At 40.5% G+C, this 18,782-nt stretch overlaps 1 protein-coding gene across 13 annotated transcripts in view; it reads right to left on the minus strand.

The window, feature by feature from the left end:
• CAMK2D (calcium/calmodulin dependent protein kinase II delta) overlaps nucleotides 1-18,782 on the minus strand; it is an 806,647-nt gene that overhangs the window by 232,885 nt on the left and 554,980 nt on the right. For all 13 annotated transcript variants that reach the window (XM_086962149.1, XM_086962142.1, XM_086962138.1 and 10 more), the window contains exon 8: nucleotides 6,051-6,134. In XM_086962149.1, the coding sequence (XP_086818275.1) occupies nucleotides 6,051-6,134 (84 nt within the window). The remainder of the gene's footprint in view (nucleotides 1-6,050; nucleotides 6,135-18,782) is intronic.

Here is an 18,782-nt window from a genome sequence, read left to right on the forward strand (position 1 = left end):
TACTCTGAATACACCTTTGCATGGTTAAGTAGGTGCATCCATGCGTCAAGTGACCCAACCTCAAGGGAATCTTGTACCCTGACTATTTCATCCTCAGCATGCATGAACACCTGTATGTGCATTGCAGGGTTAAGCTGAAAATAGACATTGAGACCCAAGTCTGGCTCTGAGGTTATGGATGGATGCCAAAAACACTCTGGGTGGGCATGAGGTGAACATCTGTGTGTCTGATCATGTACAGTGAGAAGTGAGTATTGCTGGCTGTGGGTAGTACCTGGACAGGCCTTTTTCTTGTTCAGGGATATGAGAGTGATATACAAAGACCACCTTGAGCAAAGCTCCACTCGTGTCGTAACCAGACCCTCCGCTGACATCTGTGTGAATCTCGAATGTATAGTGGGTGGAAAGACATTGTTCATGAGTGTGTTTGTATGCTAGTATTAGAAGGATCCATGTTGAACTGCCTCTGGGCTTGCATGGTAGAGGATAGAAGTTGTGAAACAGCTCCACAGAGTGAAAGCACATTACCCACGTTTCTGAGGAGGTTTGTGTAACTCTAGCCAAAGAAGTGCAGTCAGCCCTTTCTGAGAACTGCCATTTGGATAATGGTGTGAGAATGAAAGTGAAATCATGTCAGACAGTTGTGAAAAGATTATGGAGACAGGCTGGTCCAGTCTGGTGGGATCATTTACTAAACATTGCTATCCTCATACAAGAAATGAGTAGACCGGCAGGTGACAGAATGCTGGAAAGCTTCTCCTCTACAACACGGTGAGCCTTCTCATGAGCTTTAATTGTGAATATTTCCATGTTTCACGCTGTAGAGTACCCCAAGGGGCCTCCTGGTAGATTAACGTATTCCATATGAACTGCATTTAGGTCTGCTGTGATGACAATAGTTACATTTTTATGAAAAGACAAGCGTGGAGCTGGACATTACAGTATTGCAACTATTGTGTAATTGGTGGAGTTTCAGAATTTCTATCCCCAACGCAACCTCCCGAGACTCCTTGGACTGCTCACCCTCGCTACCGAGTCAAGTGTTTATAAGGTGCACCTATCCCAGTATGCAGAGCCATAGTAGGACAGAACCCAAGACATCCGTAGCAAAATACCTCAACCAAAAATTACTGTTTTTTCCAACAATGTACTCCTTATTTCACAGATTCAAAAACTTAATTGTAGTGCTTCCACGGAGTGTATGCTGCTCCCTTTGTACACATAACAAAACTTCGAATAGCTGCTCCTGATGCTAGTAGTAGTCCCAGGAAGCATTTATTCACTGGGTCTGACATCCATGGGCTCAATTGACATTCAAACATATTAAAAATATTTTTTTTAAATTAAAATCCTTGTGAATTAATATGTTTATTTCAATCTTGTTATAAAACCTCAGTTCATCCGCCCTTTATGTATGCAAATAAGCGCTCCATTTTTCATATTCACAATTACGCTCAATGTAAATTGCACAATTTTTCAATTGTGAATTTGAAAAATGAAGTGCTTATTTAAATGTTTTAAAAAAATATTTTTTAATGTCTGTTTGAAAGTCAATTAATCGTGTGAATGCAAGGCATTGAGTGCTCCCCGAGACTCTATTCGAAAAAAAATGCAATCTCCTCAACGGGGTCCCTATCTGCCATATCTGCCCTAAGCGGGTCAGTGAGATGCTGTAACAGTTGGGGAATACCTACAATCAGAAATGAGAGTTAGTCTCTTTCGACTGAACCTGCAGTTTTATTAAAATGCAGAAGAAGGTCAAAACATGTCAGGTCATGAATACATCCTCATACCATGCCTTTCTCTTTCACATCCACCCCACTGGAAAATGAATCAGACCGACTCACCCCTCAGTACTTAAAGTGCTGACGGCCGGAGTGGCCCATTGTGTGATTTTCAAATAGCGGTGAAGGGAAAGAAAAAGAATCGGTGGCGTTTTATATATTTCATTTTTATATTCATTTTATTGTTCACATTTTTTTTAATAAAGAAACAAGGCTATTCAAGCACATCTGGGTTATCCAAAGTACATTTGCAAGTTATTTCTCCTTAGAGATATATCCTACTCTGGTAAAGCGGTAAAATGTTCCATTCTGTTACAGAACGTGAGTCCACTTTATCCTGACATCAACAAAGGTGACAGAAAACCAGTCTTCAAAGGTTTGTAATTCTGGGTTATCAACAAATGTAATCCTTCTGCACTAACCATTCGAGGACACCTTGAAGCCAATGGCAATAAGTCTCCTGGCCAAGACCAAGCATAGACTAGTACATTTGTTATTTTTCTTTTTACTTGGCCACTTATACACAACCATACGGCAGTGTTTTATCCTTTTATCCACTAGAGATCACATGACATCTTGCACCTTCAGCATTACTTCTTCATTGTAACTTGAGTCTCCTTTACAATATCAGGCCATAGGACTATTTATTTTCCTGCCACTTTTTTCATTTGTTCAACTAGCTGTATTCCTTTTATGTAAAATGTATGGATCTAAATATAGACACTACCTCACTTTGCTGAAGACTCAGCCCCATTCAGAGATATAATTCTACCACAGTCGTCTTCACATTTTGTTTGACAGGAATTAGGGTATCTAAGCCATCAATCTGCAACACTACACAAGATAGCGATTGCACGGCTACAATATGACAACACTAAAATTAATCAGAGTCCCGTACCAGCTTTTTTCAGTTACGAGAAAACTATAAATTGTCCCCTCTGTTGCATGTGCCTCCTCAAAACTAAGGAACCTTCTCGCTGTATACAAGTGCCCATGTCAGAACATTCACCCTGTGCCAAGCACATCACCGCCTTCTGCCCTCTTAATGCATGTAAGTATTTAACTGGGGTGATCTGGCATATTAACACGAGATATCTGCATATACAGGCATTCCAAATCGGACTCTCGACGAGTGACTATAGGAGAGAGGTTTCTCTCAATGCCCTCAACTCCATCGCCCACCAAAATGTAACCATTTAGATGGTTCCAGCGACTAGATACCCTCATGGATGACCAGAAGTATTCTACAAATCTACTGACTGATTTACAATGAAATGTGAGATTGTATCGACTGTTCTGAAATCACAACAACCTCCCACCTCATTCATGGCAGCAGATTTCCCCTTCGTATCCCACGCTGATCTTTCTCTGTTGCATTACACTCTTATTCTTCTTCTGCCTGCTATCTAAAATCATAAGTTATCCTACTTGCTCCTCCTTTCTTCACAATTATGATGGGATGGGATGTGTTCCAGTGTATAGTTTAGGGAAATGTAGATGATGGTTGAAAGACTGTGCATTAGAGACCAGCGAGCAAAGTTATGTTGCTGTACTATTGTTAAATCCTCTGTATGCCTATTTCCTGAAAACAGAAGATACATTTCATGAAAATGTGAATAATGACTACAGGAAAAGACATAACATTCAAGTTGAGATCCTTCCTTCACCTAATTTCCCATCACAAACACGTATACTTAACTCCCCCTCTAGCCATTATTTGTGAAAGTTGGAAATGAGACAGCATTGACAGACTGAGAATATTCAGGAGTTTGTTGATGTGGATGGAGTGAGACTGAATATAACTGAAAATTGCATAATCATTTTTTGGGGAAATATATATGTACTTGTTTGACGGACTCTGACATTGAGGAAATTATTGCCCTCTACGGTCATGAGGTGCTATACGTTTTAACATACTACTTGTGAGTCAGCGCATGATATTATTTTGGGTACAGTAGGACGGTATGGCAGGATTTAATCTTAGAAATTTGGATTCCATCCATGTTTAGTTTGTGGATGAAATTTCTGGTTTTGCACATTTTTAATATGATATTTTGTGTGAAGCATTGTTTGACAATGGTAGGAGTATGTATGTGCTGAAGTTATTGTACATTTAACATACATCTTATTGCCAGTGTATTGTGGCACTATGGATATTTATAATGGTATTACATGTTTTTTGCATTCAACAAGTGAATTCTACACATGTCTAACTACTATATATGTAATTCCTAGTATTGTACATTGTGTAACATGGCATTTCGTTTGTGAAAAGATTTGACATTGATAAGAGAGTAGGACAGGGGTGAGAGATTATGTGAGTTAACTTGTGAATTTCAGGTCTTTATAGGTATGGTGCTATAGCCCCTACTGATACCCAGTTATACTTAACTCCACTTTTTTTAGGGAATTACATTTTCTTCTATAGGAGTAGTTCACCTACAAATGGTTGTGGAGTTCCCTTTTGCAAACAGTGTGACAGATCAACTGCCTGTTGCCCTAACCCTTCTTCCCCCTTGCTTTGTAGAGGGTGAAGGTGGCGCATTACAGGTACTCTGTAAATGTGAAGGCAGCACAATAACGGCGAACAGCTTATCTGTTTTTTTTATTTGTTATATGTTTCACACTCCTTTCTGACTCTGCCACATTTCGAAGGGAGTAATAAAGGGCATATTATAATAAACATTAACCTGCGAGGGTAAAGGTTGTACAAAATAACCCCACCAACACTCAATTTATTGTTCTTGTTTTTTGTGGTGGCCAGTACCCCTGGTCCTTGGGCAAGGAGCGGATTGGGACATAGTGCCACAAATCCAAAACCCCACACTTGGGGGAAGGCAGGAGATTTTACCAAATCCTCCCAACCATGAGGCAAAACTAGGAGGATACTGTGAAAATACTTCCCTTCTGCTTTTCAACTTAGAGAGATGGTTAAAGGCATACTTTACCCCTTCCAGGCCATGAGGCAAGGCTGAGAAGAAAAGAAATCCAAACCATACCCCATTGCTGTAAGTGGTCTGGCCCAGTGATTTCCTGCTGCAATGCTGCTTCACCCCCACCTCTCCCAATCTTCATAAACTTTGAGAGGCTCGGTGAGCATCAAGCGCACATGCACAAGTTGTGTGCACCTTTGGGTTATTTTTCATTTGCAAAGATGTACAAAAGATGAGGACTGGTGCATATGCACTGGACAAGCTCATTATTGCTTATACCTCTACCCCAGTCTGAAAATTAACCAAACCACAAAAAAACACTGTACATTAAATGCTGATGTACTTTTGTTCCAGGTTTTTGGGACACACTTATAATTTGGGAATTCTTTGACCAATTTGCTCTAAATTTGGCATGCCAAGGAGTTAAAGCTAGAGTGCTTTCCTCCCCCTCCCAATAAGCATAAATTTGAAAAGTGAGGGCAACCAAATAAGTGGGTAGAGATGGGATTTACTTTTTAGTGAGGTGTTGGGCTTAACCCGGGTGTGGAACATGTAATATGAAATACTGCAAGAGACTCAATCAACTCAAGGTGAGTTAGGTGGTTGCAGGTAAAGACGAGGCCGTCTTAAAGAAAAGTGTGAACAATGTGTTGATTTATTCTCCCAAATCCAGTAGGTGATATTTAAAATACCGTAAGGGGTTTCTGGGGAAGGGACAGATGGGCATATGCTACCAAAAGCTGAAGAAATGTGAACATCTCGTATTACCTTGTATTTACTCATATTAAGATATTTAACATTTCAAAAATAGCAAAGATGTCCATCTTTTCGCTGCAAAAGCACTTTGGCCAAGTATGTTGGTAAAATGCTATTGGTTTTAAGGAACCACTTTTGAAGTGGATGAGGTAGCCACTGAAGTCTTCCTTTAGGCAAAGCCTTATACTTCCCTCAAACCCCCAACACACACGCAGGGTGCACAGCTCAATTCTGAAGAGAACGACTTTTTTGTCAAAAGTGTACAGACTTGCACTGGCCATAAGGGGCGGCATCGGCAGAGAGCTATAGAGTGCAACGGTCTGCGAATGACGACCAATATCTAGGCTGCAGAGTGCTTGACATCCAGGGAACCAAAGGGACCACGTGACTCCGTTATGTTACCACAGTTGATTTGCACAGTCACAGAAGAACCCGGTGTTAATTAAACATCAGCACACAGATTTACAGTTAATAAATAAAGCATGCATTAACTGGTCAGGAAGAGCGCAGAGATTAAAAAAAACAGAAAAGATGTGCGATTTCTCTGCAGAGTAGGCCTGGATATAAAGTGACGTACCACATGCCCACATATCAACAGGCTTCCCATATGGATCTTTCCTTAACACTTCAGGTGAAAGGTAACCTGGTGTCCCAGCAAAGCCTGTAGAGGGATAGAGGGAAAAGCACAGAGAAATAAAGTTAGGCCGACATTACACATATTTCAAGCCAATACTGCTTTGTGTTATCACAATGTTGTGCTGACTACAACAGGCAACACAATCTTAACAGTACGCTGAAACTACCCCTTACACTAAAGGTATTGATAGAAATTATCCTGGGAGAGGACTGGACTCTTTCCTTTAATCAGGACACTGCCGCAAACAGAGGCAGCCATAATGAAATAGGCATATACAGATAAACCGCTCTCCGCTTTCAAGAAGCAGTCACAACTCCTACCCACGCATGAATTGGATCCCCAAACCTTTTGCTTTCCCTCGGGATCTTATCCCACTACGGCCATCTGCAGTTTAAAGTACTAATTTTGGCTTGCTGACCTCAAAAACAAAGAAAGATGTCAGATCACAATAATTAATTTCCTCCCACTCTATCCACTTCCGGAATTAATTCACTCAGAATCAACTACCCAACTGACCTATCCAAAAATGGAGCAAAAAAATTAAAATCCAATATTCTAAGGAGCAACCGTGAAACTCTCATATCGGACTCCTATTTTTGCTTCTCAAAAGGAGTCATTAAGAACAATATAATCTTCCACATAAGATGCACAGCTAAATGGCGGAATACATTTTGATTCCTCAAGACAGTCGAAGCCTCACACTACGTTCCCTAAGGCTTCAAACTTATATAACTCACCCCGTCACTCAAAGCAAAAGCTACCATCTCAATTCATGACAATGGCAAAACCCTCTTCAAAGCAGCGGACACTAACCTTCAAGTGTTTGACTCACTTTTCAGTGAAACCTTCCAGTCACCCGTCTTGCACCCCAATCCACTGCCTTAAACTTACCAACACCATCCACAGATCAACATCCAACAGCAATTGCAGCCCCAATATCTAAACAGACTCAGAGACTCCTACTAGACCCTTCAACAAACAACCCTCTCAGCACAAGGAGCAACTACTCAACTAAAGTAAGTGGGTCAGTGCACAAGAACCATCCCCCGGAGAAGTGCAGGTGATAGGAACCTCGCTAGGATTCACTCAACCCAACATAAAGCCTGACTGGCTCAACAATACAACTAACAGGTAGACCAAGGTCTCTACCATATCCTCACCCACAAAGAAGGAAAAAACACTCTTCCACACTGAGCAACCAAACCATACAGCCAGGTTACCCGGAGGCATCCATGTAGCAACTAGATAACTCCATCCAACCAACAGACATGTTGAGCTTAAAACGACGAACAGCCTATGGGCCAGATTCTTACCCCCAGCATCGGTGCGTATAGCAAGATAACCCCTAGCACAGCCAAAGTGATCCTTTCAAACTCAACCCCCACCAACTCACACACAAAAAATACTTCTAATGGACGAGAAACATAAGCAAGTTAAGTCCCTCTAGTACTCTAGTACTGCTTACCCACTGCTTACCACCACAAGTCCCTCTAGTGGACCTTGAAGAAAAAATTCTGTGACTACTACCGCCCTCATCAAAGGACCTCTCAACAACTGAACTTACCACTCGCTACAACGCATTAATGTCCTCCATCCTGGACTAAGTGGCCCTGCTGAATCAAAAAAAATTGATAAACATACCCTCGAGATCCTTGTTCAACAAAGACCTTAATACTGAAAGAAGACAGCTCAGAGCGGCTGAAAGACTCTGGTGAACAAATCCATCAACAGCCCACCTTGAACAGCTACAGCCCACATTGAACAGCTACAGAAGTATTACAGGAAATATGTAAAAAAGAAATCATAAATAAAAAAAAGCCTCCTTCTTCTGCAACACTCATGATGAGGCAAAAAACTGCCCCAGAGAGATCTTCAAGATCAATCAACAAACCTCCAAGCCAGTCTTACAAAATACTCAAATATACAAACAACGGTGTGACAAATTCACCAATTTCAATAACGATAAAATCACGAAGATCAAGCTCTCACTTGATGACCGAGAAATAAACAACCCCACTCCCTCTCTCCACAGCAACTCCAGCAATGATCACGCTACAGGACAACAGATGCAACTGAATCCAAGGATCCACTTACCTCCTAGAAGCTGGAAGGTATACAGCTCACTCTCTGAGATTGACATATCTGCCCTGCTGACTACGTCTAAGCCCTCCACCCACCTAGCGGAACCCCCCTTCCAGCCTCCCTGCTAAGAAAAAACTCAATCCTATCCTAGCCTCCCTCTGGACTAAGATTATTATATATAGACCCTTATGACTGGAGTGATGACAAACTGTCTCAAAACCCAGTCAAGTCACACCAATGCTTACAAAAACAGAGTTGACCTGATCGACTTCTATAACTTCAGACCAGTTTCCAATCTCTCCTTCCTAGTCAAAACTCTAGAGATGTGTCAACAATATCCTGGACCTGCACCAATCGTGCTTCAGGAAAGGCTGCAGCAAGAAAACAGCTATCTTGAACATAGTAAATGACTTACACAAATCTCTGAATACAGGCAGATGCTGCCTGCTCCTACTCCTAGACCTATCAGTAGCCTTCCGCACAGTTGCCCAAAAGCTTATTCTGGATTACCTCTGAAAAAAGGATAAGTGCAGATGAGGTGGTTCTATGGTGGTTCACATCCTTTCTACAAAACCGCTTTCAACAAATCAAATTAAGAAACCAAACGTCTTATACAACATAATAACCCAGGGTATCCCTCAAGGCACTGTCCTCTCGCCCACACTGTTCAATATTTACACAAAACCCCTCACCATCATCCTCAACCAAGCAAACACCTCCCTCTTCCATCAATAAACAGATGACACTCGGCTCTACATGGAAATCTCCTCACTAGACAACAGTACCACCCTCAAATAAGTCTAACATTGGCTATCTTGGAACCACCTAAAATTCAACCAAGACAATACAGAGTTTCTCCTCATATCACAGACAGAACGACCCCCCCCCTTAATGCAAGAATGGAAAAACTCCATAGACTCTCTAAACTGATTTCTAACCCTAGCTGACTCCGTCACCTTTCTAGGAATCACACTGGACACTAAACTGATCAAGAAAGATCATGCAAAGAATAGCGTGAAGAAAGCCTTAAAGAACCTGAAACTTCTGAACAAAATCCAACCCTACTTGCCAACAAATGATCTTAAATCTGTCACTCAAGCGATTAACTACAAAGAACGCCACTCACAGGAAAGACTAAATCCCACCTTGCCCTCCTCAGAACCACAATCAATGCAGCAGCCACAATGGAATAAAAAAAAAATATGACTACATAACCCCCGCCCTGAAATAACTGAAATGGCTCCCAATTGACGCTTGATGCAGCTTCATAACCGCTGGTCTTACCCACAAAGCCCTTCACACTGAAAAACTAGCTTCCCTCGCCTCAAAACTAAAAGAGGCAAGTCAGATAAGAAACCTAAGAAGCTCAAACACCCTACTCATTCTGCGTAAAGCCCACAAACAAAAAACACTGGCTCGCTCTTTCTCAAGCTATGCCCATAAAATCTGGAATGCTATCAGAACGAATCCTTCATTCTATAGCTTCCAGAGACAACTGAAGGACCTTCTCCTAAACCGGTATCTCAACTAGCGGACTATCTATCATCCAACTAGGCTGTCAAGTTGGCCTTTCTTATTATTCTTCCTCCCTCGTGCTCAACCACTGATTTTATGTGCGGTGACTCTGCTGCACTGCCTATACATGTTTTTGATGTGAACATTTACTATTGTAAACCTCTCTGATACCTTCGGGTCTAGCTAGTGCTATATCAAAGTCTTGAATAAATAATAAATTATCCTGGTGATAGCACTGCATGAAGGGCTGGTCTGGAAATCCATACCCCTGCCCCCATAAAATGCTCACAGGTTCTTTTATTATACATATCCCTGTGTGCAATAATGGGAATTCTTTGGAAATGAGCTAAACATGTTTTTTGTGCTGGGATCATGTCAAGTTAGCATATAATCCTTAACTTCTCCTTCCAATAAGAATTTGTTCAGCAATGAAGTGTCAGCAATGTAGTGTCAGACCCGGATTGCCTCATAAAAGGGACAACTCTTGATTATCTGTGGCTAGCATGGTTTTAAACTAGAATCCTTAGAAATACCCTTGTGATGTGTTTTGTCGAAGGCAGTCATTTGCATTAGGCATTAGTAGAAGTGTTCTGTATTAACCATATGAAATTGAGATCCTACAGTGCAAGCCACTAATCTTCCAATAGGTTTAGATTAATTGGTTTGTTAGTCGTTAAACTTTCCATCTCCAGCTTGCATTAAAAGTACACTTTCTGCAGCAAACATTTTCAGAAATAAGACTATACGACAATGCATCATGTTTGCATCAGTTATTATGATGCTTGAACCTTAAACGCATACAATCATCCACACCATTTGTTTTCTTAATTAGTCAGCTGGCTTCACATGAATTCACATAGGAGCACAGATGGTCTCTGTGGAGCTCAAGGTCATCACCAGATGGGAGCTACTACAATCTTGCCCTTAAGCATGCAAATGGCCATAAGAATGTCAAGCTAACTGTATTCAAGACTGTTCATATACATTTATCAGGTTCAATGCACAAGTCATTTCAAGGGTTCAGGGCTTCAAAAATAGGACACTGATAACCGCCCCACACAAGTTTGCTCAATAGTTTGGAGACAAAGCCTAGGGATGCCATGACTGCACTGAGCAGCCATCTCTCACTAGAAGTCATAAACCTTACAAATCGACCATCTTTATCTGTCTGATTTATAAAGGGCATACTATTCAACTTAGGTTCTCTAACCTTCCCTGAGCGAGAAACAGGATTAAGCTGCCAGTAAAAGATTTGCTTGCTAGGGTCCTACAATAGTGTTCGGATTGGCATTGAGGACAGGCAGGTGCCACTAAGCACTCGAAAAGGGTGAATAATGAGGGCCTCTAATAACTAGGCCTCCAAACTCAGGATCTGATATGGAAGGTTAGCTGCACTAACCCACCTGGTCTCTGAGGGGTCGAGTAGTTAAGGCCAGTTCAAGGAAGTGGTGTAAGGCTCATCTGCATATAGTAAAAAACACTTATGCCCTTTGCAATAAAACTCATATCTAATCATACGTAACAAATGTTGGGTTCCAAAAGTAGATATAGTTCACAAAACACTAAACTAAAATACAGTGAAAAAACAACACTACACTGAAACCCAGGGCCATTAACTATGCACTAGGAATAGGGTTTGAGTAGTTGTAATGCACGTACATCTCAACACAGTTCTAGTGTTCCTGAAACTTTAAGAATACTTGAAACAGAATATAGCTGATGCTGTGTGTAACAAGTAATTACAATGTTACTGGGTCTATAAAGGGTTGGAGTTGGCAAACCAGTATCAACAACACAACATAGGATAAGTCTCTTTCAAAAATGGCTGCAAAGTTGACAGTTTATAATAGAGATGGTCAAACATCTAAACCGTACATAAACGGTAAAACATAGAAGCAATTCAAATGAAAGTACACATGGTACCTGCATAGCAAAAAGGTAGCATCTCGAGTTGGGACAAATGGCACAATCTGACCAGTGAAAGCAACATCTTAAAGGTACAAGTGAGCACCCTAAACCACAAAAGTCTTATTTCTGGTTAGTTGGTAACAAGGTACTGGTCAACCATGAACAGCACCGCTGGATGATCAATAAAAGAATATGCTCCCAAAGCAATAGGTCTCCCCTACACAAAGTGAACACCTGAGCTACCAGAGAGCACTCCTCAGTTCCTGAAGAGAAATCAGAGGTACTCATCAGCTGCTCAAATATGCCTGTATGTTTTATTTGCATATGGGAAGAAGAGTTTTGGTAGTGAGCTGTTAATATGTCAAAGTGTGGTGTTCTTTTATGAGGTGTATCTTAGTTCCTTCCTAAATTGTAGCAGTCCCGGAGCAGCCCTGATGGATATATGAATGTTGACTCATGATCTGTTGTTCAACAGCAAGGTACCACATCAGTTTTGTCTGTGTTGACTTTGACAGATGGTTTCATCCAATCGACGACTTCAGACATGCAGGCGATGAAGTATGTTGAGGCGCTAGATGTTGCATCTAAAAGGAAAAGGGTGATCTGGGTGTCATTGGCATAGGAGATGATGTTGAATCCTAGGGTCCTGTGAGGTTAGCAAAAGGTTCCGTGTGGACTGAGGAAGTTGGTGTCAGTTGAGCTTTAGGGGGCTAAGCTGATTAGCTTGGTAGGCCCGATGAGGAAAGAGCAGATCAAGCGGAGGGTATGGCCTTATATGGCAGTTCCTGTTTGGCATTGAATGAGGATGGTGTGGAAGACTGTGTTCAAAGGGGCAGATATGTAAAGTAGGATAAAGGCTGCTGTGTCTCCTCTGACCCTGGTCACTGGGATGCGGTCTGTGGCAGTAGTGAGGGTGGTCTTGGTGTTGTGGTTGGGCATCAATCCAGATTGGGAGGGATGAAGAAGGTGCCTCTCTATTAGGTTGTCAGCTAGTCCACCTTGATGATTGTTTTCCATAACATTAGCAGGGTAGGGTAGGGTAGGAAGGAGATCGGCTGGCAGTTCAGTGTTTTGGGGTTTGCTGAGGGTTTCTTCTGGAGGGCTAGTATTGTGACGCAAGTGGGAGCATTTTTTAATAATGGGAAAATAATGCCTATTTAGCTGTTGTTGAATATCACATTGCAAGGCCTAAGTCAACATTACTAGATATTAGCCTGTTCTCACTGACTTGCACTTTTTAATTTATAGACAAAAGGTGTTTTCTTTATTTTTATGAAGGAATGCCCTAGTTCACATCTCTAGCTGGTGTTCTTTTCCATTTAAAAAACAAAGGAGATTTTCATTTCATGGTGCTCTAGATGTTGTAAATAAAATGTTTAAATTTGCGTTTCACAAGCAAATAACAATTTCAAGGTCTGCTGCCCAGGGCACAACTCTGCTTCACTCATTGCTTACATGGCTTATTGCACTTTATTTACTTCAATAATGCAATGCCATTCCCCTCGTTTGTAGGGTGAAGGGTTCCAAATTATTATCTATCTTATGTTTCTCATAACACAATTTCTTCAGTGTTGACTGGTTCATATAATGTATCCTTGTTAGTACAGCCCTATGATGCTAAATCTCACCTTGTCAAGTATGTAGTTTTTCACTGTCTGAAACCTAGATATTGTGCCCTTTGTGGTATGTGTACTAGAACAGAGCCACCCAATAGTCCCACCAGGACTGGGTAATGTAAATAATATAAGCTAAATGTCCAGGTAGGAATCATTCACAGTATAAATTTTTCAATCAACAGTGTCATAACTATGATCACTCAATTCAGGAGGGTAACCAAGGGGTTTCAACAACAACAAAAAGTGAATAGTATCAAAAATATATTTTTATAGTTTTAAATATTTATCACTTTTTATACAGAAATCCAAAAGTCTGTGTGGCAGGCTTTTCTTGCCTTTGAATCTGAGCAGTCTCTATGTTAGACTGCTATCTGACTTTGTACTTAGATTGTTGGCGGCAGACTACATCTCAGTCCTTTTTTAAGATTAGATTTAGACTTTCCTTGACTTGTGAATTTAGTAGGTTTATCCAAGTCCTTTGCTGAACTATATTTTGATTCTACCTATGTACTTGCTTTTGAGAATTACCTATTGTAATGATCTCAGGAAACGTGCTTAGTTTGATACATTATTGATGTAGATATTGAATCTAATTAACTATTTGTGCCTTCTGTAATATCTCTTAAATTTGATCAAGCCTTTATGATTTTGACTTAGAATTTTGTCCTATGAATATTTTCTTTGTCCTGCAGTTCTGTGGGACTCACAGCCCTGGATCCTGCTTCTCAACATTTTGAGCTCATTAGTTAAAGTATTGACACATGTTTTCAGGTATCTGGGCAAGTGGCTGTGATGAAGGAGCTGCACTGATGGGGTTCAGTCTTTTTAGAACTGAGGTATGGGCAGGATATTGATGGTGCTTCTGAGTGGATGGAGCTCAAGGTCATTGTGATTTCTAGCATGATGATGGTGTGCCAGGTGGTGATGGTGGTGTTTTAGGGTTATTCTCTATGAGCAAGAGGGCTGTGATTGTGGAGGGGAAAAGGCTGAGGTTCTAAGGTGGTGTAAAGTTTCCTGATCTTTTCTCTGAAAAAGTGGGAAAGCGTTGTACAAAGGTGCCATGGGGGGGGGGGGGGGATTAGGGGTTATGATGATTGTGGAGCTTGCTATCCATAGAAGCCTGGCTACTTTGGAGATATATTGCAAAAGGTTCCAGCAGGAGAACCACAAAAAGAACTACTTATTATTGGCTGAGATGGGTAGCTGCCCCGCTAGATGTGTGCTAGGCTGCCTGAGACAATGCACCAGTAGGCAGGCCTTGGCATTAACAAATACACCACAAATACAAGGATAATTCTAACCACAAGTGGACACATTATAGCAAACAGAATTAGCTAGCACACGGACAACAGCCTTAGAAATGATGATGCACTGTGCCTGCGAGGCTGCAAATGGTGAAACCTCTAAATGTATCTCTAAAATGTTGGCCTTCTCAAGGGAGTAGGAACAGAAACATCAGTATAGGCATGTAATGAAGCGGAGAACATGTATTTTCCGATTTGTGGCACAGCACCCTTCCATGTGTGGCTCATGTGGCACAGTGATCTCTAAATTCTAGAAAACAGAGACACGCGAAATGTGTAGACAAAATACTCTGGAAAATAGTATTTTAAGCTTTTAATTCACTGCTAAAGTAATCTGTGACATGGAGGGAGCTGATGTTGTGAAAGTAACCCGTGTACTAAAAAAAATCTCAGTGGCAATTGAGCACATTTTATTAAGTTTATGAAATACATGTACCTCAAAAGGATGATGAGACTGCCAATGGTCAGTTAAGGGCAATCCTTCTAGATGTTGCTGTTCCTTAGTGATTTTCTAGCTTAGCCATTTATAGGTTTGTCTTTTTGGAGACACTTAGTCTAAAGACTAACAATCAAACATTTGGAAAGTATGTGTGCTGCGCTATTCAATGTAGGTGATCTCGGGGATTAGGAGTAGAAGCCTGGAGCTCCACCTGGTGGTTGCTGCAAGCCTATGCAGACTCTGTAAGAACATGATGGTCAGTGAGCCATGTATGGGACTGCCTTGTGAAGAATGTAAATTGGCAGGGGATGTCTAACACTTTCAGATCAGGAGTGGGAGTTCTGATCCTAGAAAGGTAAAGAGATCCTTTCAACTATGAAAGAACATGGGATGCATACTCTCTATGTGATAAACTAAGACTTAACTGGTATCCTTCCTAATGAGAAAGATCTAATAAGGAAACAAAGGGAAAAACTCAAGCTAAAGGTGGGGAAAGGCAAAACCGTATTATATATAACCTTCACCCACACTAGTAGGGGCCATGCTTTATCATTGGGTTCACCCTGACTCCTAAAGGTCAGGGTGGGGTCGACCATATTTCAAGGAGCTCAATAAGGAGATTTTGTAGGTGGTCAATTTTTTTTTAAATGTCCTCATTCACCCAAAGGCATCGCTTTATTCGCAGGGTTACTGGGCACAGTTAAAACTAAGAATATGAGGGGCAATAAGGATACTGATGACCTATGACCCTAATTTGTAATCGCCAACATGTCTCTGCCATACTCTATTGGCCTCTAGAGGTCCAGGGCATTCTTCAGGGCAGTAGCAGGAAAAAAGTTCCCCCAGTGACTCACCACTGCCAATTTTACAGGTAAATGCGTTACATACAGAAGATAAACTTGTGCATGCAAAAAAATACTTGGTGCACATGCTGTGTAAATGAAGTACCTGAAAAACAGAGGATATGTTGTATTTTTTCTCCCTCTTAGCTATAAATCATTTTGTCTCACAAAACCTCCATTAAATATGAAGAATTTCATTGAGTCTTACAGTAAGCACGATCTATAATTTGGAGAAACAAATTGCATATTTGACTATGAATAATGTGCTGAAAAGCTAATACCTTTTATTTTTAAACCATTTCAGCTAATATGACGTTGTAAAATTATAGAGCTCGTTAGGGATGACAACCCAGTGCAGTTAATACAGGAAAATAACTTCACATGTTTAGAATGGTAGAGTCCATCTATAACACTGTTAGTTATGTTATCATCCCTAGCAATGCATCTTTGTTCTATCCTGTATAAATTACCTATAGCTTATCTGGGCTCTGTTGTTTTTATATCACCTTCTTTATGATTTCTGTGTTATTTGGCCCACTTGTTCCTTGTCCTCTATTATTAAGTTAAGGATGAGTTACTTAAAATTCTGTGGTTACTTATCCTTCTATTGATTACTTACCACAAATATACTATTCATTCCAAGTTAAATTAAGCCAATTTTTGGGCTTAAAGTAGAGGCCTACCATCCTACCTTCCATCTAATTGGGTTTTTGATTGCTTTAAATATAGGACTTAGCTACTCTGCACAGCTTCCTTTTTATTTTGAATATTTTAAGAAAAATAATGATGCAATTCTTGTATAATCTTTGTTTGTTATTTAAATCTGGTTTTAGTTAAATTCAATGCTGTACTCTATCGTTGAATGAATAGGATTTTGTAACTTGAATACTAAATTGTACTCTTAATTTACAGAATACGGAGTTCTGTCTTGAGAAAGGCGCTGGCCGCCGAAACGCGCGTCGACACAAAGCTCACTGCTAAAGAATTCACAAGTGTTGTATTATTTAACTCATGGTTATGTCATAATTTCCAAGTCATTTAGAAACGGTTTTATAACTTCATAAAGTGTGGTTTTTAAAAAAAATCTTTTGTCTGTCTTTTAAATGATGTACATTTCAATGTTTATGTTTTATGAATTATAAAATAAATTGCTTAATAAAAATAAGTTATTCACTGGAAGCTTTTCAGTCTTAGTTTCTGTCCTACCACCATTGTGTGGGCAATCCTTTGTTACCGCCTGGGTTGTTTTTTTCACTGTATGTTGTATTTTCATTCATACATTCTGATTTATAGGTACATATTGTGTCCTTATGCTTTCAAACGGGTAATGTTTCAAACATTTTGAGCCATATGCATCCTTTGTCTTATGACTCCTGGTAATACTGATCTTTGTCCCATGAATTTCTGCAATAACACCTGATGGTGAAGCATGCCACTACTAGAGTGGGTGTGGGTTACATATAAAAAAAGTTTTGCCTTTTCCCACCTTTAGCTTAGGTGGAGTATATGTTTTTACCTTTGTTTCATTATTAGATCTTTCTCATCAGGGTGGTTACCAGTTAACTCTCCCAACTCCTTGGATTGTGGACTGAGGTAACTTGATTTCTAACTGTTCAGGAAGCTTTTCATTGTCAAGGGCAACTTTTCCATCACCGAGAGATTGGTTCATGAGTGTAGCACTGAGGGAGGGGTAGACCGTCTATAAATAATTACACCAACTAAGGTGTAGCTGTTGGAGTTAAAAGCTGAGGTGGTGGTTTATCGGAGTGTGATAAAGTGTTATATTACTCTGACAAGTTGTGTGTTGGAAGTTGGTTCAAGGATTTTGCCTGTTATGTATACTTTTGTAAAATAAATATTGGTTATGGGAACACAATTTCCAGAGTATTGAAAATACAGTGACTGTAACCACAGGATCAATAAATACCAAACAGCAGGTCAGAAGCACTTATTCGCAATTTCCCCTCTGGTAGATAGAGGATGGTAAGCATCCCCATCAGTGCAGAATGCATCCTATATACATCCTATGTTGATAGGCAGGTCTTCCTCTAAGAAAGATCTCATCCCCTCTCCAGCCAACAGGTAGTGCCAACCACAATTAAAAGAGGTGTTGCTGTGCGCTCAAACGTAGTCTCGGAGACACAAACAAATTGGTTTACATGGCACCTGATGAATGGCCCAGAGCACAACATATAGCTTCATTAATCTCTATTAAATGTCTGTGGCAAACTCTACAGGTATCTGTCCACTCTCATGTCATTCTGGGTCATAAGAGTAAAGAGGAATTTGTACAATCATACCTGTACTATGTAAAAATACTGACCAAACAGAATGAGTTGATAAAAAGAACAGCATGGGAGATATTAATTTGATTACATGCCTCTCTTAAAAGAAGCATATGGTCAGTGGTAAAAAGAAGTCTATAAATAACTGTTCACCAAGTAGGAAAACAAAACATTACCTAGAATTAGTCAAAGAAAGCCTGACTCACAGACTTGTGGCAAATTCAAAGGCAGATGTATGGATTGCTGTAAATGTTTGCACAGAAAGCAATAACAAGAGTCCTTACCATCAACAGGCGGGTCAGATAGGGAGGAAAACTTTGGTAATATGATGTGAGGGAGGTGGGAAAAAGCATTGCAACACCACTACAGTAGTAAACCAGGTACCTACTTTAAATATCAGACACTGCTTAAGCAACATTGGCTGACAAACCAGGCACTCAGAAGGAGGTATTAATCAGGGTGCTGGAAAGTGGTATCAATGCTTTGGTCAAGACTCCTGCCGAAGGTAGGAGTGACTATTTAGTAGGTAATCCTCCACTTCTTCATCACAGCTGGTTATGTTATGCTATGTCGATTTGTATAGCGCACTATTTACCCATGAGGATATCCAGGTGCTAGGTGTGTGCTCCCCAAGGTGCTCATACGAAGAGCCAAGTCTACAGCTTCTTGAACCATGAAACC

This window comes from Lissotriton vulgaris, chromosome 3_1 (assembly GCF_964263255.1).
Source record: "Lissotriton vulgaris chromosome 3_1, aLisVul1.2, whole genome shotgun sequence".
Taxonomy (NCBI): Eukaryota; Metazoa; Chordata; class Amphibia; order Caudata; family Salamandridae; genus Lissotriton; species Lissotriton vulgaris.